General features: G+C 44.5%; 1 protein-coding gene across 1 annotated transcript in view; it reads left to right on the top strand.

The window, feature by feature from the left end:
- The window catches only part of xpr1a (xenotropic and polytropic retrovirus receptor 1a), a 323914-nt gene that overhangs the window by 205372 nt on the left and 91526 nt on the right, over nt 1-27016 (top strand). The window contains exons 5-6 of the mRNA XM_078217964.1: nt 14468-14617; nt 18949-19032. Coding sequence (XP_078074090.1) covers nt 14468-14617; nt 18949-19032 — 234 coding nt within the window. The remainder of the gene's footprint in view (nt 1-14467; nt 14618-18948; nt 19033-27016) is intronic.

The following is a 27016-nucleotide window of genomic DNA, read 5'->3' as shown; positions in this document are numbered from 1 at the left end:
TGTCTCCCTCCCTTTTTGAATGAGAGCATTATATAAGCATTTTTCCATTCCACTGGAACATTTCCAGCATCCAGGGAATTTTGGAATATTATAACCAGTGGATCCACCATCTCTGCTGTCACTTCCATCAGGCCCTGGGGACTTAACTGCTTTCAATCCCAATAGTTTGCTCAGTGTTTTTTCCCAATTGATGATGATTGTTCTAAGTTCCTCCCTTTCTATTACTCTGCATTTCTTGTTACTATTGGGATGGTACTAATGTCCTCCACTGTGAAAACTGAGGCAAAATACTGATTTAGTGTCTCCGCCATTTCTGTGTTCCCCGCTATTAACTTTCTAGCCTCAGCTTGCAAGGGTCCAACATTCACTTTAGCTACTCTCTTCCCTTTTATATAATTGTAGAAGTTTTTGCTATTTTTTATATTTTGTGCTAGTTTTCTTTCATACTTTTTTAATAACCCTTTGTCGATCTTTAAGTTTCCCAATTTTCCAGCCTGCCACTGGCCTTTGCAGTACCTTTATGCCTTAGTTTTTGTCTTTATGTTATCTTTAAGTTCCTTGCTTTGCCATGGTTGCTTCTTTCCCCTCTTACAATCTTTCTTCCTCTCTGGAATGTATTTTAGTTGGGAGGAATTGACTATCTCTTTAAACATCTGCCACTGACGATCAACTGTTCTACTTTTTCATCTTCCTGCCCGGTCCAATAGGGCCAAATCTGTCCTCATGCCTATGAAATTACCTTTGTTTAACTGCAGAATGCTAGTGTGGGAGTCCAGATTCCATTCCAGACATTGACACTTTCACTATAAATAGCAAATCACAGCAAAGTTTGAAAAACATTGTCAATTCCAGGAATGTTTCTGTATATTTACTAGCAATTTGATGAATCCTGCAGTAACATTGCCATCAGTGCTTTGAATGCCAGTAGCAGCTTAATTCCTGCAGAGATTCTTATTAATATCGGTCACCAAAAAGTAATTACTCGGGAAATAGGGCATTCAAAGGAGTGAAATTCTTTGTGGAGTAATGGATATATGGAAATATACAATTATCCTTTTTCGTGGGGAAGAAGACTTGCTCCCTTTTTGGGATTTCCTTTTCTCAGAGCTGCTGCACTGTTGCCACTCAAGGAAAGTAGCCCAGTCATGGTGTGGCCCTTCCATGTCAGTGGCGTCTCCAGAGCAAATTCATTGAGCAGCAGATCTATAAGACAAAATTGAATCGGGGAAGGGCAGCTCAAAATGACAAAATGTGTTAAGCAAAGTATGAATTCCGCTTTGAAATTTAATTCCAATTTGTGCAAGGTGTCCACCCAATGCAGATCACCGGTTAACAAAATCAACAATGTTAACTACACTTTAGCCCTGAGATGATATTTTACCCAGTGAGTTCGAGAATGTTCTGAAATACGCTGCCTGAAAAGATGTTAGAAACAGATTCAATGGTAACTTTCGTAAAGGAATTAAATAAATTGTTGATGGAAAATAATTGATGGGGCTATTGGGAAAGTTTAAGGGAGTGGAACTAATTTGGAATGCTCTTTTAATGGGCCAGCACAAGGAAAGTGGGCTAAATGGCTGTCTACTGTGTTGTATCATTCGATGATTCTATGAAATTGCCAAACAGTCAAGTAAAAGTCTAAAAAGGTTTAATCAAACTATACAATGTGTTAGTCAAGTTGCACGCCAAGTACTGTGACTAATTCTGGTCACTGAGATACAAGTGAGCCATTGAGACAGACAGTACATAGAAGAATCACAAGGCTGATTGCTACGTCAGAGGTCTGATTTGCAAAGAAAGATTGGATAATAGTGTGCCTTTCAGCTTGGAAAGAAGATAACTGAGAGACCATTTTGTAGAGCGGTCTGGAAGAATTATGTGGGCAAGGTAAGTAAGTTTGAGAAATTACTTCAAAATGCATTGCAATTGTAGGACAAAAGGTGAGGTTAAATTTAGGACTGATATCAGGAAGTTATTTTTCAGATAGATTAGTGGAAGCACAAACCTTAGATTTACATAAAAGCCAAATGGATGCTGCAATGTGAAGACAGGCTGTCTCTGGAAGGATGGATTAAGATGATATGAATCACCTTCCTCTCCTTGCAATCTTATAATGCTTTATTTAAAAGGTAACAACTGTACTTGTGTATTGATGTTTCCAGACAATTTGTTTGGAGAATATTATGAATAAAACTTACTTTTCCCTTTAGATTATTTACTAATATTCTAAATGCTGTCAAAAGTGTAGGCAATTAATTTTGAGCAGGGTGAACTTTCTGCTGAAAATCCATATTTTTTTAAAGAATCGGAGGAGCCCTTCCCAATATTTGGCATTCACAGTATTTGCTTATACTCACTATTGGATGAAAAAAAATGTTAACTGTGTTTAAAGGTTTCAGGGTCTCGACTGCAGCTTGGGTCTCTACTTCAGTAACACAGTTAAGTTTTGACCGTCTTTGGAAAGGAAAATTGCTGTTTCAACTTGCTGTTGCTACTTTCAGCAGTCTGTGTACTTTCACGTCTTGGACACGTCAATTTTTTTATTCATTCACAGAATGTGGGTGCTACCAGCATAGCAAACATTTATTGGCCATCTCTAATAGCGCTTGAGAAAATGATGGTGAGCCACTATAGCTCATGTAGTGGAGGTACAGCCACGCTGCTTTTAAATAAGGAGGTCCAGAATTTTGACCAAGTATTGATGAAGGAACAGTAACATATTTCCAAGTCAGGATGGCATAGAGCTTGGAGGAGACCTTGGAGTGTGGTGTTCCAATGCATCTGCTGCCCTTGTCCTTCTAGGTGGTGGGGGTTGAGGATTTGGAAGCTGCTGTTTCAGATGCTTGGGAAAGTTATGACAGTAAGTGCACATCGCAGGATTCTTGCGCCACTAGTAGGGGGAGTCAATGTTTTAGGTGAGCTGCTGATCGAATGAGCAGCTTTGTCCTGGATGGTACTGAACTGCTCGAGTCTTTTTGGAGCTGCACTCAGCCAGGCAAGTATTGCTTCACATTTGTGATTGGAGCCTTGTAGGTAGCTGAAAGATTTTTGGTCGGCAGGAGTGAAGTCACGCCACAGAATGCTGAAACTCTGATTTGCTGTTGTAGCCACAGTATTTATATGGATGGTCCAGTTAAGTTTTTGGACAATGTTCACCCGCCACCCCTACCAGAATATTGGTGAGGGACTTTTAAGCCTACTTGTGACTAATAAATTAAGTGTAACTTTGTTAAAAATTAATTTATGGGATTTGGGTATCACTGGCTGGGCCAACATGTATTGCCCATCGCTAATCGCCCTTGATAATAGAACATAGAACATTACAGCGCAGTACAGGCCCTTCAGCCCTCGATGTTGCACCGACCAGTGAAACCAATCTGAAGCCCATCTAACCAATATCATCCATATGTTTATCCAATGACCATTTAAATGCCCTTAATGTTGGCGAGTCCACTACTGCTGCAGGCAGGACATTCCACGCCCTTACTACTCTCTGAGTGAAGAACCTACCTCTGACATCTGTCCTACATCTTTCATCCCTCAATTTAAAGCTATGTCCCCTCGTGCTAGCTATCACAATCCGAGAAAAAAGGCTCTCACTAATCCTCTGATCATCTTGTATGCCTCTATTAAGTCACCTCTTAACCACCTTCTCTCTAACGAAAACAACCTCAAGTCCCTCAGCCTTTCCTCATAAGACCTTCCCACCATACCAGACAACATTCTAGTAAATCTCCTCTGCACCCTTTCCAACGCTTCCACATCCTTCCTATAATGCAGTGACCAGAACTGTACACAATACTCCAAGTGCGGCCGCACCAGAGTTTTGTACAGCTGCAACATGACCTCCTGGCTCCGAAACTCAATCCCTCTACCAATAAAAGCTAACACTCCGTACGCCTTCTTAACAACCCTATCAACCTGGGTGCCAACTTTCAGGGATCTATGCACATGGACACCGAGATATCTCTGTTCATCCACACTACCAAGTATCTTGGATCTGGTCCTGTGTAATGAGACAGGTAAAATTAATGATCTCCTTGTGAGGGATCCTCTTGGAATGAGTGATCACAATATGGTTGAATTTCTAATACAGATGGAGGGTGAGAAAGTAGGATCCCAAACCAGTGTCCTCTGCTTGAACAAGGGGGATTACAATAGGATGAGGGCGGAGTTGGCTAATGTAGACTGGGAACACAGTCTAATTGGTGGGACAGTTGAGGAACAGTGGAGGATTTTTAAGGAGATTTTTCTCAGTACTCAGCAAAAATATATTCCAGTGAAAAAGGAATGTAAGAAAAGGGATAACCAGCCATGGATAACTAAGGAAATAAATTAAAAACCAATGCATACAGAGTGGCCAAAATTAGTGGGGAACTAGAAGATTGGGAAGGCTTTAAAAAACAACAAAGAACTATTAAGAAAGCAATAAAGAAAGGAAAGATAGATAATGAAAGTAAACTAGCACAAAATATAAAAACTGATGGTAAAAGTTTTTACAAATATATAAAACGGAAAAGAGTGGCTAAAGGAAATGTTGGTCCCTTAGAAGATGAGAAGGGGGATTTAATAATAGGAAATGAGGAAATGGCCGAGGCCTTAAATAAGTTTTTTGTGTCGGTCTTCACAGTGGAGGACACAAATAGCATACCAATAATTGACGGTCATGGGACTGTAGCGGGTGAGGACCTTAAAACGATCACTATTACTAAAGAGGTAGTGCTGGGTAGGTTAATGGGACTAAAGGTAGTCAAGCCCCCTGGTCCGGATGGAATGCATCCCAGGGTACTAAAAGAAACGGCAGAAGTAATAGCAAATGCATTAGTTGTAACTTATCAAAATTCACTGGACTCTGGGTATGTCATGATGTGGAGATGCCGGCGTTGAACTGGGGTAAACACAGTAAGAAGTTTAACAACACCAGGTTAAAGTCCAACAGGTTTATTTGGTAGCAAAAGCCACACAAGCTTTCAGAGCCTTGAGCCCCTTCTTCAGGTGAGTGGGGAACAGAATTCCCACTCACCTGAAGAAGGGGCTTAAGGCTCCGAAAGCTTGTGTGGCTTTTGCTACCAAATAAACCTTTTGGACTTTAACCTGGTATTGTTAAACTTCTTACTCTGGGGAAGTGCCAGCTGATTGGAAAACAGCTAATGTAACGCCACTGTTTAAAAAAGGAGGTAGACAGGTCAGGCCGGTTAGCTTAACATCCATAGTTGGGAAAATGCTGGAATCTATCATTAAGGAAGAAATAGCAGGACACCTGGAAAAGAATGGTTCAATCAAGCAGACGCAGCATGGATTCATGAAGGGAAAGTCATGTTTGACTAATTTACTGGAATTTCTTGAGGATATAGTGGTGTATTTTGATTTCCAGAAGGCATTCGATAAGGTGCCTCACAAAAGGTTGATGCATAAGATAAAGGTACATGGAGTTGGGGGTAAAGTGTTAGCGTGGATTGAGGATTGGCTATCTAACAGGAGGCAGAGAGTCGGAATAAATGGGGGCTTTTCCGGTTGGCAATCGGTGACTAGTGGTGTGCCGCAGGGATCGGTGCTGGGGTCTCAACTATTTGCCATATACATAGACGATCTGGAGGAGGGGACTGAGTGTAGGGTAACAAAGTTTGCGGATGACACAAAGATGAGTGGGAAAGCAAATTGCGTGGAGGACACAGAGAGTCTGCAGAGAGATTTGGATAGGCTAAGTGAGTGGGCAAGGATCTGGCAGATGGAGTATAACGTTGGTCATTGTGAGGTTATCCACTTTGGAAGGAATAATAGCAAAATGGACTATTATTTAAACGGTGAAAAATTACAACATGCTACTGTGCAGAGGGACCTGGGGGTCCTTGTGCATGAATCACAAAAACTCAGTTTGCAGGTGCAGCAGGTAATCAAGAAGGCAAATGGAATGTTGGCCTTTATCGCGAGAGGGATGGAGTATAAAAGCAGGGAGGTCATGCTGCAACTGTACAGGGTACTGGTGAGGCCACACCTAGAGTACTGTGTACAATTTTGGTCCTCTTATTTAAGAAAGGATATATTAGCTTTGGAGGGGGTACAGAGAAAGTTCACCAGGTTGATTCCAGAGATGAGGGGGTTAGCTTATAAGGAGAGATTGAGTAGACTGGGCCTGTACTCATTGGAGTTTAGAAGGTTGAGGGGAGAACTTATAGAGACATATAAGATAATGAAGGGGCTAGACAGGGTAGAAGCAGCGAGGTTATTTCCACTTACAATGGAAACAAGAACTAGGGGGCATAGCCTCAAAATACAGGGGAGTTGAGGAGGAACATCTTCTCCCAGAGGGTAGTGAATCTTTGGAATTCTCTGCCCAATGAAGCAGTAGAGGCTACCTCGTTAAATGTGTTTAACTCCCAGATGGATAGATTTTAACCATTAAGAGAATTAAGGGTTATGGGGAGCGGGCGGGTAAGTGGAACTGAACCCACTATCAGATCAGCTATGATCGTATTGAATGGCGGAGCAGGCTTGAGGGGCTAGATGGCCTACTCCTGCACCTATTTCTTATGTTCTTATGTTACCATTAGCCCAGTACACTGTAATCCTGTTACTCCTTCCAAAATGAATCACCTCACACTTTTCCTAATTGAACTCCATTTGCCACCTCTCAGCCCAGCACTGCAGCTTATCGATGTCCCTCTGTAGCCTGCAACAACGTTCCGCACTGTCCACAACTCCACCAACTTTAGTGTCATCCACAAATTTACTAACCCATCCTTCTACGCCCTCATCCAGGTCATTTATAAAAATGACAAACAGCAGTGGCCCCAAAACAGATCCTTGTGGTACAGCACTAGTAACTGAACTCCAGGATGAATATTTCCCATCAACCACCACCCTCTGTCTTCTTACAACTAGCCAATTCCTGATCCAAACCGCTAAATCACCCTCAATCCCATGCCTCCGTATCTTCTGCAATAGCTTACCGTGGGGAACCTTATCAAACGCTTTACTGAAATCCATATACACCACATCAACTGCTTTGCCCTCATCCACCTCTTTGGTCACCTTCTCAAAGAACTCAATAAGGTTTCTGAGGCACGACCTACCCTTCACAAAACCGTGTTGACTATCCCTAATCAAATTATTCCTTTCTTGATGATTATAAATCCTATCTCTTATAATCCTTTCCAAAACTTTGCCCACAACAGAAATAAGGCTCACTGGTCTATAATTACCAGGGTTGTCTCTACTCCCCTTCTTGAACAAGGGGACAACATTTGCTATCCTCCAGTCTTCTGGCACTATTCCTGTAGACAATGATGACATAAAGATCAAAGCCAAAGGCTCTGCAATCTCTTCCCGAGCCTCCCAGAGAATCCTGGGATAAATCCCATCCGGCCCAGGGGACTTATCTATTTTCACACTTTCCAGAATTGCTAACACCTCCTCTTTATTAACCTCAATCCCGTCTAGTTCAATATCCTGTATCTCAGTATTCTCCTCGACAACATTGTCTTTTTCCTGCGTGAATACTGACAAAAAATATTCATTTAGCGTCTCTCCTATCTCTCCAGGTCCACACACAACTTCCCACGACTGTCCTTGACTGGCCCTAATCTTACCCTAGTTATTCTTTTATTCCTGACATACCTATAGAAGGCTTTAGGGCTTTCCTTGATCCTACCTGCCAAAGACTTCTCATGTCCCCCCCTGGTTCTTCTTAACTCTCTCTTTAGGTCCTTCCTGGCTAACCTGTAACTCTCAAGCGCCCTAACTGAGTCTTCACATCTCATCTTAACATAAGTCTCCTTCTTCCGCTTCACAAGAGATTCAACTTCTCTAGTAAACCACGGTTCCCTCACTCGACCACTTCCTCCCTGCCTGACAGGTACATACTTATCAAGGACACCCAGTAGCTGTTCCTTGAACAAGCTCCGCATTTCAATTGTGCCCAACCCCTGCAGTTTCCTTCCCCAACATGTGCATCCTAAATCTCGCCTAATCGCATCATAATTTCCTTTCCCTCAGCTATAACTCTTGCCCTTCGGTATATACCTATTCCTTTCCATCGCTAAAGTAAAGTTTTCTGGAGTAAGGGGAAATATGAAGCCATCAGGCAGGAGATTAGAGGCATAAATTGGAAGGAGGTATTCTCAAGGGAAAGTACCGAAGTAAGGTGGCAGATTTTCAAGGAATGTTTGTCTGGAGTTCTGCATGACAACGTTCCGATGAGACAGGGAGGTTTTGGTAGGTTACAGGAACCGTGGTGCACGAAAGCTGTGCTGAACCTAGTCAAAAGGAAAAGGAAAGCGTTCAATGGGTTCAGAGAGCTAGGCGATGATGGGGATCTAGATGAGTATACGGCTTGTAGGAAGGGACTGAAGAAGGAAATTAGGAGAGCCAGAAGGGGGTCACGAGAAGGCCTTGGCAGGTAAGATTAAGGAGAACCCTAAGGCGTTCTATAAATATGTGAAGAGTAAAAGGATGAGATGTGAAGGAATAGGACCTATAAAATGTGAAGGTGAGAAAGTGTACGGAACCGGAAGAAATAGCAGAGGTGCTTAATGAATACTTTACCTCGGTATTCACGGTGGAAAAAGACCAGGGTGGTTGTACTACAGGATTGAGGCAGACTGAGAAGATTGAGTTTGTCGACATTAAGAAAGAGGATGTGTTGGAAATTTTGAATAGCATCAAGATAGATAAGTCGTCGGGACTGGATGGGATGTACCCCAGGTTACTGTGGGAGGCGAGGGAAGAGATTGCAGAGCCTCTGGCGATGATCTTTGCATCGTCGATGGAGACGGGAGAGGTTCCGGAGGATTGCGGATGTGGTTCCTATATTCAAGAAAGGGAATAGGGATAGCCCAGGAAACTACCGACCGGTGAGTCTAATCTCAGTGGTTGGTAAGTTGATGGAGAAGATCCTGAGGGACAGGATTTATGAACATTTAGAGAAGTTTAGTATGCTCAAACGTAGTCAGCACAGCTTTGTCAAAGGCAAATTGAGCCTTACGAGCCTGGTGGAGTTCTTTGAAAATGTGACTAAACACATTGACAAAGGAAAAGCGGTAGGTGTGGTTTACATGGACTTCAGCAAGGTGTTCGATAAGGTCCCCCATGCAAGACTTCTCGAGAAAGTGAGAGGGCATGGGATCCAAGGGGCTGTAGCCTTGTGGATCCAGAACTGGCTTGCCTGCAGAAGGCAGAGAGTGGTTTTAGATGGGTCTTTTTCTGAATGGAGGTCGGTCACCAGTGGAGTGCCCCAGGGCTCTGTTCTGGGACCCTTGCTGTTTGTCATTTTCATAAATGACCTGGATGAGGAAGCGGAGGGATGGGTTGGTAAGTTTGCTGACGACACGAAGGTTGGTGGTGTTGTGGATAGTTTGGAGGGATGTCAGAAGCTGCAGCGTGACATAGATAGGATGCAAGACTGGGCAGAGAAGTGGCAGATGGACTTCAACCCGGATAAATGTGTCGTGGTACATTTTGGCAGGTCAAGTGGGATGAAGGAGTATAATATCAAGGGTAAGACTCCTAGCAGTGTAGAGGATCAGAAGGACCTTGGGGTCCGGGTCCATAGGACTATTAAATCGGCCTCGCAGGTAGAGGAGGTGGTTAAGAAGGCGTATGGTGTGCTGGCCTTTATCAATCGAGGGATTGAGTTTAGGAGTCGGGAGATAATGATGCAGCTTTATAAGACCCTCGTCAGACCCCACTTAAAGTACTGTGCTCGGTTCTGGTCGCCTCATTACAGGAAGGATGTAGAAATTATTGAAAGGGTGCAGAGAAGATTTACAAGGATGTTGCCTGGATTGGGTGGCATGCCTTATGAGGATAGGTTGAGGGAGCTCGGTCTTTTCTCCTTGGAGAGACGAAGGATGAGAGGTGACCTGATGGAGGTGTACAAGATGTTGAGAGGTATAGATCGGGTGGATTCTCGGAGGCTTTTTCCCAGGGCTGAAATGGCTGCTACGAGAGGACACAGGTTTAAGGTGCTGGGGAGTAGGTACAGAGGAGATGTCAGGGGTAAGTTTTTCACTCAGAGGTTGGTGGGTGAGTGGAATCGGCTGCCGTCAGTGGTGGTGGAGGCAAACTCGATAGGGTCTTTTAAGAGACTTCTGGATGAGTACATGGGACTTAATAGGATTAAAAGTTATAGGTAAGCCTATATATAGGCCTAGGTAGATAGGGACATGACCGGCACAACTTGTGGGCCGAAGGCCCTGTTTGTGCTGTAGTTTTTCTATGTTCTAAACGTAACCGAATTGTGGTCACTATCACCAAAGTGCTCCCCTACCTCCAAATCTAACACCTGGTCTGGTTCATTACCCAGTACCAAATCCAATGTGGCCTCGCCTCTTGTTGGCCTATCTACATACTGTGTCACGAAACCCTCCTGCACACATTTGACAAAAACTGACCCATCTAAAGTACTCAAACTATAGCTTTTCCAGTCAATATTTGCAAAGTTAAAGTCCCCCATAACAACTACCCTGTTATTTTCGCTCCTATCCAGAATCATCTTTGCGATCCTTTCCTCTACATCTCTGGAACTTTTCGGAGGCCTATGGAAAACTCCCAACAGGGTGACCTCTCCTTTCCTGTTTCTAACCTCAGCCCATACTACCTCAGTAGACGAGTCCTCATCAAACGTCCTTTCTGCCACCGTAATACTGTCCTTGACTAATAATGCCACACCTCTTTTACCACCTTCCCTGCTCTTACTGAAACATCTAAACCCCAGAACCTGCAACAACCATTCCTGTCCCTGCTCTATCCATGTCTCCGAGATGGCCACAACATCGAAGTCCCAGGTACCAACCCACGCTGCAAGTTCACCCACCTTATTCCGGATGCTCCTGGCATTGAAGTATACACACTTCAAACCACCTTCCTGCCTGCCAGTACACTCCTGCGACGCTGAAACCTTATCCATGACCTCACTACTCTCAACCTCCTGTACACTGGAGCTACAATTCAGGTTCCCATCCCCCTGCTGAATTAGTTTAAACCCTCCTGAAGAGCATTAGCAAATTCCCCCCCCCCCCCCCCCCCCCCCCCAGGATATTGGTACCCCTCTGGTTCAGGTGTAGACCATCCTGTTTGTAGAGGTCCCACCTACCCCAGAATGAGCCCCAATTGTTCAGGTACCTGAATTCCTCCCTCCTGCACCATCCCTATAGCCACGGGCTCAATTTGCTCTCTCTCCCTATTCCTCTCCTCCACTATCGCCGTGGCACGGGGTAACAAACCAGAGATAACAACTCTGTTTGTTCTAGCTCTAAGCTTCCATCCCAACTCCCCTGAATTCTGCCTTACATCCCCATCTCTTTTCCTACCTATGTCATTGGTGCCAACTTGGGGCTGGTCCCCTTCCCCCTTAAGGATCTCAAAAACACGATCCAAGACATCATGGACCCTGGCACCTGGGAGGCAACACACCAACCACGAGTCCCTCTCGTTCCTGAAGAGCATTAGCAAATTCCTCCCCCCCCCCCCCCCCCCCCCCCAGGATATTGGTACCCCTCTGGTTCAGGTGTAGACCATCCCGTTTGTAGAGGTCCCACCTACCCCAGAATGAGCCCCAATTGTTCAGGTATCTGAATTCCTCCCTCCTGCACCATCCCTATACCCACGTGTTGAACTGCTCTCTCTCCCTATTCCTCTCCTATCTGTCCCCCTAACTATGGAGTCCCCAAATGACTAGTGCTCTACTCCTCTCCCCCTTCCCTTCTCAGCAACAAGGACAGACTCTGTGCCAGAGACCTGTACCCCATGGTTTACCCCTGTTAAGTCGTTCTTCCCCCCCCCCCCCCCCCCCCCCCAACAGTATCCAAAACGGAATACTTGTTATACAGAGGAACAGGGGATCCAGGGGATCGCTGCTCTGACTGCTTCTTACCCCTTCGAGCCGTCACCCACGTATCATCATTTCTAGGAGTAGCTACCTCCCTGTAGCTTCTATCTATAGCTGCCTCTGCCTCCCGAATGATCCTGAGTTCATCCAGTTCCAGCTCCAGATTCCTAACACGGTCTTCAAGGAGCTGGAATTGGGTGCACTTCCTGCAGGTGTACTCAGCCGGGACACTGGTGTCCCTCACCGCAAACATCCCACAGGAGGAACATTGCACTGCCTGCACTGACATCCCTGCTAACTTCCCTTACTGAGAAACGAAAGAGAGAGGAAAAAAAAAGCTCACCTGCTCTCACTCCGAGTCTTTTTTTTAGGTTAGAGGAGGGGGGAGGGTGGGGGACTCTACAGGTGTAGAATCTCGGGTTACTTCCCCGTTCAAATTTATTGGGCAAAAAAACCTTCTCAGGCCTCCCCGCGGCCTACTTCCGGATTCCTGTTTAACTGAGAAAAAAAACTCCGCTAAAAAGTAAGGTTAAAAAAAAAATCACTCTGTTACCCTCAGCCACGACTGACACGAATCGCTCCCTCTCTACTTTGCTCCGGTGGAACAATGAGGGTAGTGCCATTGAACAATATGGAGAGCTGATTAGACTGTTTCTTCTTCGAGGTGGCCAATGCCTGTTGCTTGTGTGACATTAATGCTATTTATCAGCCAGCCTTGGAAGTTGTCAGAATCTTACTGCATGGATTGTATGATTAGCTGAGAAATTGTAGAGACTAAACAATCATCAGCAACAAGCATTCCCACCTCTGATCTTATGGTGATGGGGAGGTCACTAACTGAGAAACTCCTGCAATGATGTCCTGGAGCTGAGATGATTGGCCTCCAATAGCCATGCCCTCCTTCCTTTTTGTCAGCCTTTACTGTATCCAGACTACACAGCAGTTTCTATAACATGGAGCAAATCAAAATGGCTGAATACCATCTATGATGATGGCAGCCTCAGGTAGGCCGGAATGGATCATCCACTCAATACTCTTGGCTGAAAATGCTCATGGCCACTGCAACCTTGCCTCACATTTGTGTCCTGGACTCCACCAACATTCAGCATAGTGTTCCTGGAGCCACTGACATTCATTACTGGATATGGCAGATGCAGATCTGTTGATTGTGAACTGCTTAGCTCTTTTATAGCATTTTATCTCCACTGTTTAGCACACATGTAGTTTGCTATAACTGCACGAAGTTGGCATCTCATTTTCACCTATGCCTGATGCTGCTCTTGGCATGCCCTTCTACATTCTTCATTGAGTAAGGGTTGTCACCCTGGCTTGGTGGATATTTGACTATAACAAATTGTGGTGGAATCAGTTCTGCTGCTGCACCACAGCACCTGAATGCCCAGTTTTGAGCTCCTCAATCTGTTCTGATTCTGCCCAGTTAACATGGGGGGAGTACTACACAACATCTTGGAAGGTAGCCTCAGAATGGGGCTTTGCCTCCACAAGGAATGTAATAGTCACTTCCATCAATGCTGTTGTGGATCGATGCAGCTATGGTAGGTAGCTTGGTGAGGAGCAGATCAAGTTGGATCTCTCCTGAAATTTTCATTCAAGTTGGTCCTGTCATCATTTGCTACAGGTCCAGTTGGACCTGTGTCCTTCAGAATTCAGAAAGTTGAGTCAATAATAATGTTACGTACGCGCTCTTGTAGAGGTTTTATACAATTGAGTGACTTGCTAAGCCATTTCAGAGGGCAGTTAAGAATCAGCCAGTTTGCTCAAGTTTGTCTGGTTTGGAGCCAGACAGTGACAGTAGCAAATTTTTTCCCTAAAGGACATGAATGGACCCATTGGGTTTTTAATGACAATCTAATAGTTTCATGGTCATTAGCTTTTTTTAAATTTTGGATTTATTTAATTAACTGGATTTAATTTTGTAAACTGCGATTGTGGAATTTGAAGTCCCGTCTCTGGATTATTAGTCCAGACCTCTGGGTTACTAATAGCACAGCCATTATGCTAACAAACCCTTTAATGAATACTTCAAGCTCAACACCAGTTGGATGCTGCATTGCTTTTGTGCATTGGCTGTTGTATCATGATGTACATGAATGTTAGCTTTCCCTCAACTTTCAGACCTTTCACTGTGAGCCACAACCAACTTGACCAACTCAACCAACTGTGCTTGTAGGTATGCCGTTGATGATGGCATCGATCAGGAAGAATCATAGGAATTGGCGGAGACCTTCAGCCCCTCAAACCTGTTCTACCATTCAGTTAGCCCATGGCCAATTTGCACCTTAACTCCATTTAATTTGCTTGTCGCTTCTTGATGTCCTTACCTAGTAAAATCTATTAATTTCACAGTTGAGTCCATGGTACTACTTCACTACTTGCAGTCTAAAAAATGTCCTTGGGAAAGTGCTTACAAAAAGGCTATGCTCTAGGTACAGTAGAGGGCATGGAGAGAGCAAAGTTGGTTGGGGAGGAGTTTTGTGAGAAGGCACTGTGTACTAGAAGTGAAACAGAAAGAAACCCTATAACAACACAAACACACAAGTACTGGAGAGCGCCCACATGAGACCTGTAGAGAAAAATCAAACTGACTAATATAAAATGCCTTCTGTTTTACTTTTTCAGAATCTGAATTTCACCGGTTTTCGAAAGATTCTGAAGAAGCATGATAAGATGCTGGAGACAAGTCGTGGTGCTGACTGGAGAGTGGTACATGTAGAGGTGGCTCCATTCTACACCTGCAAGAAAATCACCCAGTTGATCAGTGAAACAGAGGTAAGAGGCACAGTGTGATAAAATGAAGGCCCAATAATCTTATAATCAATAATCTTAAAGTGCTCTGTGCACAGGTTGTATCAGGTCTTTTGACCAAATTCTGGCCGTATTCCATAGGTCATCCACTAATGGGAAAGACATGGAGAAGCAGATTTGCAGGAAAAATCACAAAAATGTGCAAAAGCAAATGTGGAGTGAAAATGGGGATTTTAATTCTCCTAACATAGACTAGATGGTAATAGTACAAAGGGAGGGAATCCAAAGTCTTCTATAGGCGTATGAATAGTAAAAAGGTGGGGTGGGCCAATTAGGGCAAAAAGAGATACAAACAAAGAACAGTACAGCACAGGAAACAGGCCCTTCGGCCCTCCAAGCCTGTGCCACTCCTTGGTTCAACTAGACCAATCGTTTGTATCCCTCCATTCCCAGGCTGCTCATGTGACTATCCAGGTAAGTCTTAAACGATGTCAGCGTGCCTGCCTCCACCACCCTACTTGGCAGCGCATTCCAGGCCCCCACCAGCCTCTGTGTAAAAAACGTCCCTCTGATGTCTGAGTTATACTTCGCCCCTCTCAGCTTGAGCCCGTGACCCCTCGTGATCGTCACCTCCGACCTGGGAAAAAGCTTCCCACTGTTCACCCTATCTATACCCTTCATAATCTTGTATACCTCTATTAGATCTCCCCTCATTCTCTGTCTTTCCAGGGAGAACAACCCCAGTCTACCCAATCTCTCCTCATAGCTAAGACCCTCCATACCAGGCAACATCCTGGTAAACCTTCTCTGCACTCTCTCCAATGCCTCCACGTCCTTCTGGTAGTGCGGCGACCAGAACTGGACGCAGAACTCCAAATGTGGCCTAACCAGCGTTCTATACAGCTGCATCATCAGACTCCAGCTTTTATACTCTATACCCCGTCCTATAAAGGCAAGCATACCATATGCCTTCTTCACCACCTTCTCCACCTGTGTTGCCACCTTCAAGGATTTGTGGACTTGCACACCTAGGTCCCTCTGTATTTCTATACTCCTGATGACTCTGCCATTTATTGTATAACTCCTCCCTACATTATTTCTTCCAAAATGCATCACTTCGCATTTATCCGGATTAAACTCCATCTACTCATAGAAACCCTACAGTGCAGAAAGAGGCCATTTGGCCCATCGAGTCTGCACCGACCACAATCCCACCCAGGCCCTATTCCCATATCCCTACATATTTACCTAATAATTCCTCTAACCTATGCATCTCAGGACACTAAGGGCAATTTTTAGCATGGCTAATCAACCTAACCCGCACATCTTTGGACTGTGGGAGGAAACCGGAGCACTCGGAGGAAACCCACGCAGACACGAGGAGAATGTGCAAACTCCACACAGACAGTGACCCAAGCTGGGAATCGAACCCAGGTCCCTGGAGCTGTGAAGCAGCAGTGCTAACCACTGTGCTACCGTGCCGCCATCATGAACACAGAGGAAATGGTGAGATACTAAATGAATACCTTGCATCTATCTTTACTAAGGAAGAAGATGCTGCCAAAGTCATACTGAAAGAGAGGATAGTTGAGATACTAGATGGGCTAAAAATTGATCAAGTCGAGGTATTGGAAAGACTGACTAAATGTAAAAGTTGGTAAGTCACCAGGACTGGATGGGATGCATCTGAGGATGTTGAAGAAATTAGGGAAATTGCAGAGGAACTGGCCCTAATTTTCCAGCCATCCTTAGATGCAGGGGTGGTGCCAGAGAACTGGAGACTTATAAATGTTACCCCCTTGTTCAAAAAAAAGCATTTGAGAAGAAACCAGTAACTACAAGCCAGCCAGCCTAACCTCACTAGTTGGAATGCTTTTAGAAACAATCTGGGGCCAAATTAACAATCGCTTGGATATGTGAATTAATTAAGGGAAGTTAGCATAGATCTGTTAAAGGCCAAATGTGTTCAACTAACTTGATTGAGCTCTTGATGAGGGTAATGCGGTTGATATGGTGTACAAGGCAAAAGGCATTTAACAAGTGCTACATACTAGACTTACTATCAAAGTTGAAGACCATGGAATAAAAGGAACAGTGATGACATGGATACAAAGTTAGGAAAGTGACACAAAACAGAGGGTAGTGGTGAATGACCTTTTTTCTGACTAGAGGACTATACACAGTGAGATTCCACAGGAGTCAGCATGAGGATCGCTATGCAGAGTTGTGTGAAGAGATTCATTTTGGTAAGAAGAATGAAGAAGACAAAGGGTACAATTCTAAGTTGGGTACCGGAAAGCAAGATCTAGGGTTATATGTGTACAGATCATAGAAATCATCATAGAAACCCTATAGTGCAGAAAGAGGCCATTTGGCCCATCAAGTCTGCACCGACCACAATCCCACCCAGGCCCTACCCCATATCCCTACATATTTACCCACTAATCCCTCTAACCTACGGACACTAAGGGGCAATTTTTTAGCATGGCCAATCAACCTAACCCGCACATCTTTGGACTGTGGGAGGAAACCGGAGCACCCGGAGGAAACCCACGCAGACACGAGGAGAATATGCAAACTCCACACAGACAGTGACCCAAGCCGGGAATCGAACCCAGGTCCCTGGAGCTGTGAAGCAGCAGTGCCAACCACTGTGCTACCATGCCGCCCAAGATCATTCGAAAAAGATCATTCAAGGTATTTGAGATAGTGGTTAAAGAGACATATGGGATCTTAAACTTTATAAAAAGAGTCATAGAAAGCAAGATATGAATCATTATAAAACAATGTTTTGGCCTCAACTTGAGCATTGTGTCCAATTTTATGAACTGTACTTCTGGAGGAATGTGAAGGCTTGTGAGAGGATGCAGAAAAAATTTACGCAAGTATTCCAGGGATGAGGGACTTCAGATTGGAGTTGCTGGGATGCTATTAGAGATGAGAAGATCAAGAGGTGATTTCATAGAGGTGTTCAAAATTGAGGGATTGAGGAGTATAGAAGTAAACTATTCTCATGGGCATAAGGATTGAGAAGCAGAGGACAGCAATTTAATGGCAAAAGAACGAATAGCAACAAGACAAATAACTTTTTTACACAGTGAGTGGTTAAAATGTGGAATCTACTACCTAAAATGGTGGTGGAGACAGATTCAAAAGGGAATGGGATATGCATCTGAAGAGAGAAAAATTGCTGGGCTCCAGGGAAAGGGAGGGGGAATAGGATTAGCTGAGTTGCTCTTGCAGAGAGCCAGCATGGATGCAACAGGTTGAATGGTCTCTTCCTGTGCACCATTCTTTGTGAGAGGGAGGGAGATCATTACATGTGTCACTGCGATAGCCACTAGGAGCGCAAACATTGGCTGGAACCTACAGAGCACACTATGCCCTACCTGCCCACTGTACACACTCTGAAGTCCAGCTTGCTATGTATTCAATATTTATAGAAGCGTACAGCACAGAAAAAGATGTTTCAATCTTTTGTGTTTGTATCAACGTTTTGACTTCCCCCTCCCTATTTCTGACAATATTTTTCCATTGAAGTATCTATCCAATTCCTGTTGCAAATTTCCTGGTGAATCTACCTCCACCACCCTTTCAAACAATGCATTACAGATCATAACAACTTGCTTCGTGTACAAAGAAAAAGCCCTTCACTGAATTTTTTGCCAATTATATAACATGTTTCCTCTGGTTGCTATTTCTCTATTATAACCATTCATAATTTTGAACACTTATTAACTCTTCTCTGCTCTAAGGAAAACACACCCAGTGTTCAGGATATTAATTTATTTTATCTAATTGTATTTCAATCTATCTGACTCTCATAATTTAAAATACGTTACTATTTTATTTAGTTCATCAAATTCATAAGCAGTACAACTTCACATTAAATCAATGCAATAGTGTAGTGGTTGTAATAGTAGATCAGCAACCTAGAGGCCAAAGGTTCAAATCCTACCATGGCGGATTGTGAAATGATATTGAATAGATCAAGCGATTTGCAGAATTACAGCAAAAAATTGACCATAATTTCAATTGGGGACAAGGCGAGCTCAGTTGTGAGGTCCCTCCCCCACCTCACACAGTTGTCAGGCAGCACTTGGAATTTTCCAAAAAAGACCCATGTCGGCATCTGACCCGGGTCCTGCTGCTAGTGACCCACTCTGAATGTCCATTCATTTGTGAAATAGCTACTGTTGGCAACTTTGGGCAATAAATGTGACCATTGCAAAAAAAAATGTAATGATTATGTACCAGTTAGGAAATAGTTACTTCAGGTTTGGTGACCAGTTATTTACAGCTTTTATTTGATGTGTTCCGGCGAGACTCGTCCTGATCTGCTTCTTTCTCCATAGGCTCTTGTTACAGCAGAATTGGAAGGAGGTGACAGACAGAAAGCCATGAAGAGGTTGCGAGTACCACCCCTTGGAGCTGCTCAGGTTAGTCCTGGTTGTATTACATTTCAAGTTGAGGTAGCTCTCATTTATCATTGTTTCTTGCCATGAGAGATGATATTAGTGATGTAGTCAGTTCGCATGATGTGCATATTAAATAGTTGGGGTTTTTTCAGTGATTTTTTTTTGTGTGCCCATGGTGAAAGATGCTTGGCCCAGTGGCGGCATACATAGCTGAGTCAGTAGGTTGCGGATTTATGCCCCCTCCCAGGACCTGAGGTCGTACTGTAAACTGAGATGCAATGTAGCACTGAGGCAGTGCATCATTTTCATAGGTGACATCTCTCAGATGAGCTATTAAACTGAGGCCCTGTCTGCCTCCTTGAGGCACAAAACATCCCATAGTGCAACTACAACTTGCATTTGTATAGTGTCTTTAATGCAGTAAAACATTACAAGGTGCTTCACGGGAATTTTAATAGATAAAATTACATTCTGAGCCACATGAGGATAGGTGATCAAAAGCTCTCTCAAAGAGGTAGATTTTAAGAAGCATCTCACAGAAGTCAGTGAGACAGAGAGGATTAGTGAGGAGACGCATTGTAGCATAGTGGTTAGTACTGCTGCCTCACAGTGCCAGGGACTCCGGTTCAATTCCGGTCTTGATGACTGTGTGGAGTTTGCGCTTTCTCCCCATTTCTCCGTGGGTTTCCTCCCACAGTCCAAAGATATGCAAGTTAGGTGGATTGGCCTTGCTAATTTGCCCCTTAGTGTCCAAAGATGTGTTGGCTAAGTGGAGTGGCCATGCTAAGTATGTGAGGTTAGCTGGATAAGGTGAAGGGAGGCTGAATGGCCACCTTCTGCACTGTAGGGATTCTATTGTTCTCTGGAATTCGAGGGCTGAGGATGTGGGCAGCTGAAGGCAAAGCACCAATAGGGATGGTAGAAATTGGGGCTGCACAATAGGGCCCATATTGGAGGAAAACTGAGATTTTGGAGGGTTGGTGAAAGTAACAGAGATAGGGAGGAAGTAATTTGAACATTAGGATGACATTGTTGAATTTCAGGCAAACTGCGAACTCAGGGTAGGCCAGTGACCACAGGGGTGATGGGTAAACAAACATTGGCGTGAGTCGGGATAAAGGCAACAGAATTTTGAATGAAACAAAAAACCAGAAAATGCTAGAAAATCTCAGCAGGTCTGACGGCATCTGTGGTGAAAGACTAGAGTAAGAAGTTTAACAACACCAGGTTAAAGTGCAACAGGTTTATTTAATATTAAATAATAATATTAATAATTTAATATTAAATAAACCTGTTGGGCTTTAACCTGGTGTTGTTAAACTTCTTACTGTGTTTACCCCAGTCCAACGCCGGCATCTCCACATCGTGAAAGACTAGAGCCAACGTTTCGAGTCTGGATGACCCTTTGTCAGAGCCCTGATGATTCCAGCATCCACAGTATTTTGCTTTTATCTTAGAATTTTGGCTGAGCTCAGTTTTGCAGAGAAATGGAGCAGGGATGTTTTCCTAGTGACATAGCCAATGTTTACCCCTTGACCAACATTTACCCCTCAACCAACACAACCAAAATGGATTAAATGATTGATTATCTCACTTTTGCCTGGGGAGAGTGAAACCTGCTATTTGCACACAATCAGGTATGTATGCCTATGTAACAACGACTGCATTTCACAAGTCCTTGGTTGGCTGTGACATCTTGATATGAAAAGTGCTATACAAATGCAAACTTTTTGTTTTCTTTTGCTGATAAATGGCACAATTTCAATTTCAGGTATACACTGTTATTATTGAACACAATGTGGAGATGCCGGCGTTGGACTGGGGTAAATGCAGTAAGAGTTTTAACAACACCAGTCAACAGGTTTATTTGGTAGCAAATGCCATTAGCTTTCGGAGCGCTGCTCCTTCGTCAGATGGAGTGGATATCTGCTCTCAAATAGGGCATACAGAGACACAAAATTAAGTTACAGAATACTGATTAGAATGCGAATCTCTACAGCCAACCAGGTCTTGAAGATACAGACAATGTGAGTGGAGGGAGCATTAAGCACAGGTTAAAGATATGTGTATTGTCTCCAGACAGGACAGCCAGTGAGATTCTGCAAGTCCAGGAGGCAAGCTGTGGGGGTTACCGATAGTGTGACATAAACCCAAGATCCTGGTTTAGGGATTATTGAACACACCCAGGTCAGGTAAAGCACAGATAGCTGCAAAATAAAGCTCCCTCTACTTCTCCCTAACATTGTGCTTCAGGCACCTCACATCTGGAGAGTACTCCTGATTAACTCAGTAAGATGTTTTCCATTTTCCATACCAGCTATAATCTGAGTGAGATTGCCAATTATAGAAAGTTTTGAGCTATGACTCTACCCATTTGGAATTGGGTTGAGATTACCCAAACTCCCCTCACAATGGATCCTTTAACCAGTAGGCATGCACTACACTTACACCTGGTCTTTTACTTCTTAGACACAAGTATAATTCATGGAATAACCAATTTTGTGTTCACCTGCTGATATTTATTATTGCATTATAATTGTTCACTAAACCTATTTTGGTACTCGATTCAAATCCCTTTGAGGGTAAATTCAACACAGATTGGTGCTGTAACGCTACATGTGGATCCAAATAAGTCAGTCTCATAAATTGAGAGATGTAGGTGATTCAACTGCATGATCACGTGAAGGCAGCTTCAGTTTGCTGTACAAGTTCGCAGCAGAGGAGGAGGTGGCGTAGTGCTATTCTCACTGAACTAGCAATCCAGAGACCCAGGGTAATACTTTGGGGACCTGGGTTTAAATCCCACCATGGCAGAATGTTGAATTTGAATTCAATCAATTAAAATCTGCAATTAAAAGTCTAATGATGGAGCGGTAATTTGCTGGATTGGATTTGTCCAATCGTCGATTGTTGTAAAAGCCCATCTGCTTCACTAATGTCCTTCAGAGAAGGGAATCTGCCATCCTTATCTGGTCTGGCCTACATGTGACTCCAGATTTACTCTTCAATGCCACTCGGTTGTATCAAACATCCAGAAAGCCAATGAGGAATGAAACTAGGCAGAACATCTGGCATTGGCCCAGGCATCGGAAAAGACAATAGCAAACTCAGCCCTATTGACCCTTACTAACATTTGGGAGTTTGTGCCAAAACCTTTTCCACAGACTAGTCAAGCAAGAGCTTGGCCATAATCATACTCACAGAATCATATCTTGCAGATAATCTCTTAGACACTACCATCACCATCCTTGGGTATGTTCTATCCGATAGCACAAGCCACAAGCTTTCAGAGCGCTGCTCCTTCATCAGGTGAGTGGGAGTTCTGTTCACAAACAGGGGATATAAAGACACAAACTCAATTTACAAAATAATGGTTGAAATGCGAGTCTTTACAGGTAATCAAGTCTTAAAGGTACAGACAATGTGAGTGGAGAGAAGCTTAAGCACAGGTTAAAGAGATGTGTACTGTCTCCAGCCAGGACAGTTAGTGAGGTTTTGCAAGCCCAGGCAAGCCGTGGGGGTTACAGATAGTGTGACATGAACCTAAGATCCCGGTTGAGGCCATCCTCGTGTGCAGAACTTGGCTATCAGTTTCTGCTCAGCGATTCTGCGTTGTCGTGTGTCGTGAAGGCCGCCTTGGAGAACACTTACCCAAAGATCAGAGACTGAATGCCCGTGACTGCTGAAGTGTTCCCCACCAGGAAGAGAACACTCCTGCCTGGTGATTGTCGAGCGGTGTTCATTCATCCGTTGTCGTAGCGTCTGCATGGTCTCCCCAATGTACCATGCCTCGGGACATCCTTTCCTGCAGTGTATCAGGTAGACAATGTTGGCCGAGTTGCAAGTGTATGTACCATGTACCTGGTGGATGGTGTTCTCACGTGAGATGATGGCATCCGTGTCGATGATCCGGCATGTCTTTCAGAGGTTGATGTGGCAGGGTTGTGTGGTGTGGTCACTGTTCTCCTGAAGGCTGGGTAGTTTTCTGCAGACAATGGTCTGTTTGAGGTTGTGCGGTTGTTTGAAGGCAAGAAGTGAGGGTGTGGGGATGGCCTTGGCGAGATGTTTGTCTTCATCGATGACATGTTGAAGGCTCCAGAGAAGATGTCGTAGCTTCTCCACTCCGGGGAAGTACTGGACGACGAAAGGTACTCTGTCCGCCATGTCCCGTGTTTGTCTTCAGAGGAGGTCGGGTACGGTATTTCGCTGTGGCACATCGGAACTGTCGATTGATGAATCGAGCGCCATATCCTGTTCTTATGAGGCTATCTTTCACCATCTGGAGGTGTCTGTTGCGATCTTCCTCATCTGAGCAGATCCTGTATATACAGAGGGCTTGTCCGTAGGGGATGGCTTCTTTAACGTGTTTAGGGTGGAAGCTGGAGAAGTGGAGCATCGTGAGGTTATCCGTGGGCTTGCGGTACAGTGAAGTGCTGAGGTGACCATCCTTGATGGAGATGCGTGTGTACAAGAATGCAACCGATTCCGGAGAGTAGTCCATGGTGAGTCTGATGGTGGGATGGAACTTGTTGATGTCATCATATAGTTGTTTCAGTGATTGTTCACCATGAGTCCAAAGGAAGAAAATTTCATCTAGTGTATAGCATCGGTTGAAGTTCCTGTGCAGTGAAGAGGTCTTGTTTGAATCTGTGCATGAAGATGTTGGCATATTGCGGTGCGAATTTGGTCCCCATGGCTGTTCCGTGCGTCTGGATGAAGAACTGGTTGTTGAAGGTGAAGACATTGTGGTCCAGGATGAAGCGGATGAGTTGTAAAATTGCATCTGGAGATTGGCAGTTGTTGGCGTTGAGTACTGAGGCAGTTGAAGCAATGCCATCGTCATGGTGGATGCTGGTGTAGAGTGCCGAGACATCCATTGTGACGAGGAGTGCTCCTGGTTCAACTGCTCCATGTGTGCAGGGGGTTCTTTGTACAATGGGTTTCAGGATGCCCTCGACATAGCCGGAGAGGTTCTCGCACAGGGTCCCCGGAGCGAAGAAGGTACGACATCTTCTCCGGAGCCTTCAATATGCCATCCCCACACCCCCACTTCTTGCCTTCAAAGAACCGCACAACTCAAACAGACCATTGTCCGCAGCAAACTACCCGCCTTTAGGAGAACAGTGACCACGACACCACACAACCCTGGCACAGCGACCTCTGCAAGACGTGCCGGACCATCGACACGGATGCCATCATCTCACGTGAGAACACCATCCACCAGGTACACGGTACATACACTTGCAACTCAGCCAACATTGTCTACCTGATACACTGCAGGAAAGGAGGTCTCGAGGCATGGTACATTGGGGAGACCATGCAGACGCTACGACAAGAGATGAATGAATACCGCTTGACAATCACCAGGTGTGAGTGTTCTCTTCCTGTTGGGGAACACTTCAACAGTCACGGGCATTCAGCCTCTGATCTTCGGGTAAGCATTCTCCAAGGCGGCCTTCACGACACACAACAATGCAGAATCGCTGAGCAGAGACTGATAGCCAAGTTCCGCACACATCAGGATGGCCTCAACCGGGATCTTGGGATCATGTCACACTATCTGTAACCCCCACGACTTGCTTGGGCTTGCAAAATCTCTCTAACTGTCCTGGCTGGAGACAATACACATCTCTTCAACCTGTGCTTAACCCTCTCTCCACTCACATTGTCTATACCTTTAAGACTTGATTACCTGTAAAGACTCGCATTCCAACCATTATTTTGTAAATTGAGTTTGTGTCTTTATATTCCCTGTTTGTGAACTGAACTCACACTCACCTGATGAAAGAACAGCACTCTGAAAGCATGAGGCTTGTGCTATCAAATAAATCTATTGGACTTTAACCTGGTGTTCTGAGACTTCTTACTGTGCTTACCCCAGTCCAGCGCCGGCACCGCCACATCATGTTCTATCCCACAGGTAAGTGGCTTACATTCAGGAGGGAGTTGCCCTGGGAGTTGACTCTAGACCCCTTGAAGTCTCATGGCATCAGGTCAAACAAGGGCAAGGAAACCTCCTGTTGATTACTACAAAATGTCCCCTCCCCCCTCAGCTGATGAATCAATACTCCTCCATGTTGAACACCAGTGAGGGTGGCAAGGGTGCAGAATGTACTCTGGATGGGGACTTCAGTGACCATCACCAAGGTAGCCTTACTACAGACTGAGCCGGCCAGGTTCTACAAGACATAGCTGCTAGACTGGGTCTGTGACAGGTGGTGAGGGAAAAACATACCTCACCGACCTGACTGTAGCGGATGCATCTGTCCATGACAGTATCATAGAGTCATACAGTGCAGAAAAAGTTATTTGACCCATCAAATCTGCACCAACAATATCTACCACAGAAGATGTGTTAATCCTATTTTCCTACACTTGTCCCATATCCTTGAATATTATGATATTTCAAGTGCTCATACAAACATTTTTTAAAGGTTGCAAGATTTCCGGCCTCGACTACTTTCCCAGGAATTGCACTCCGGGTTCCCACAACCCTCTGAGTGAAAACATTTTTTCTTAAATCCCCTCTGAATCTCCTGCTCTTTACCTTAAAACTATTACCCCTCATGATTGACCCCTCAGCCAAGGAAGGAGTGACCACTGCACAGTACTTGTGGAGACATAGTCCCAGCTTCACATTGAGGATACCCTCCATCATGTGTGGCATTACCATCGTGCTAAATGGGATAGAGTTTGAACAGATCTAGCGACCCAAGATTGTGCAACCAAGAAATAGTGTGGGCCATTAGCAGTAGAAGTGTACTTGACCACAACCTGTGACCACATGGCCTGGTATATCACCAACTCTATCATTACCACCAAGTCATGGATCCACCCTGGTTCAATGAAGAGTCTAGGAAGTTAGAAATGCCAGCTGCAGCACCAGGCATACCTAAGAATGAGGTGTTAACCTGGTGAAGCTACAACGCAGGACTGTGTGCCAAATAGCAAGTGATAGACAAAGCTAAACCATCCCAAAACAATGGATGAGATCTAAGCTCTCCAGTCTTGCCATGTCCAGTTGTGAATGGTAGTGGACAATTAAACAACTCACTGGAGGAGGAGGCTGCACAAATATCCCCATCCTCAATGATGGAGGAGCCCAGCACATCAGTGCAAAAGATAAGGCTGAAGCACTTCAACAATCTTCAGTCAGAAGTGCTGATTGGATGATCCATTTTGGCATCCTCTTGAGGTCCCCAGCATCACAAATGCCAGTGTTCAGCCAATTTGATTGATTCCGTATGATATCAAAAAACATCTGGAAGCACTGGAAATTGCAAGGGTCCTGACAATATTCTGTCAGTAGTCCTGAAGAGTTGTGCTCCAGAACTTGCTGTTTCACTAGCCAAGTTGTTCTAGTGCAGCTACAACACTGGCATCTACCCGGCTATGTGGAAAATTGCTCAGTATGTCCTGTACAGAAAAACAGGATAAATCCAATCTGTCCCATCAGTCTACTCTCAAACGTCAGTAAAGTGATAGAAGGGATCGTCAACTGTGCTAACAAGCAGCACAATAACTTTCTCACAGACAATCAGTTTGGGTTCTGCCAGAGTCACTAAGCTCCTGACCTTAGAGCCTTAGTTCAAACATGGACAAAAGAACTGAACTCCAGAGCTGAGAGTGACTGCCTTTGACAGCAAGGCAGCATTTGACGAGTATGGCATCAAGGTGTGCTAGCAAAACTGGAGTAACTGTGAATCAAGGGGAATACAGCGCTGGTTGGAGACATATCTAGCACAAAGGAAGATATCTGTGGTTGTTGGAGATCAATCAAGTCGGTTCCAGGACATCACTGCAGGAGTTTCTCAGAGTTGTGTCCTAGGCCCAGCCATCTTCATCAATGACCTTTCACCCATCATAAGGTCAGAAGTGGGAATGTTCACTGATGATTGCACAATGTTCAGCACCATTCATGACTCTCCAGATGACCAGTCCATGTCCAAATGCAGCAAAACCTGGACAATATACAGGTTTGGGCTGACGAATGGCAAGTAACATT

This window comes from Mustelus asterias, chromosome 8, assembly GCF_964213995.1.
Source record: "Mustelus asterias chromosome 8, sMusAst1.hap1.1, whole genome shotgun sequence".
NCBI lineage: Eukaryota > Metazoa > Chordata > Chondrichthyes > Carcharhiniformes > Triakidae > Mustelus > Mustelus asterias.
This window is presented reverse-complemented; position numbering and strand designations above follow the sequence as displayed.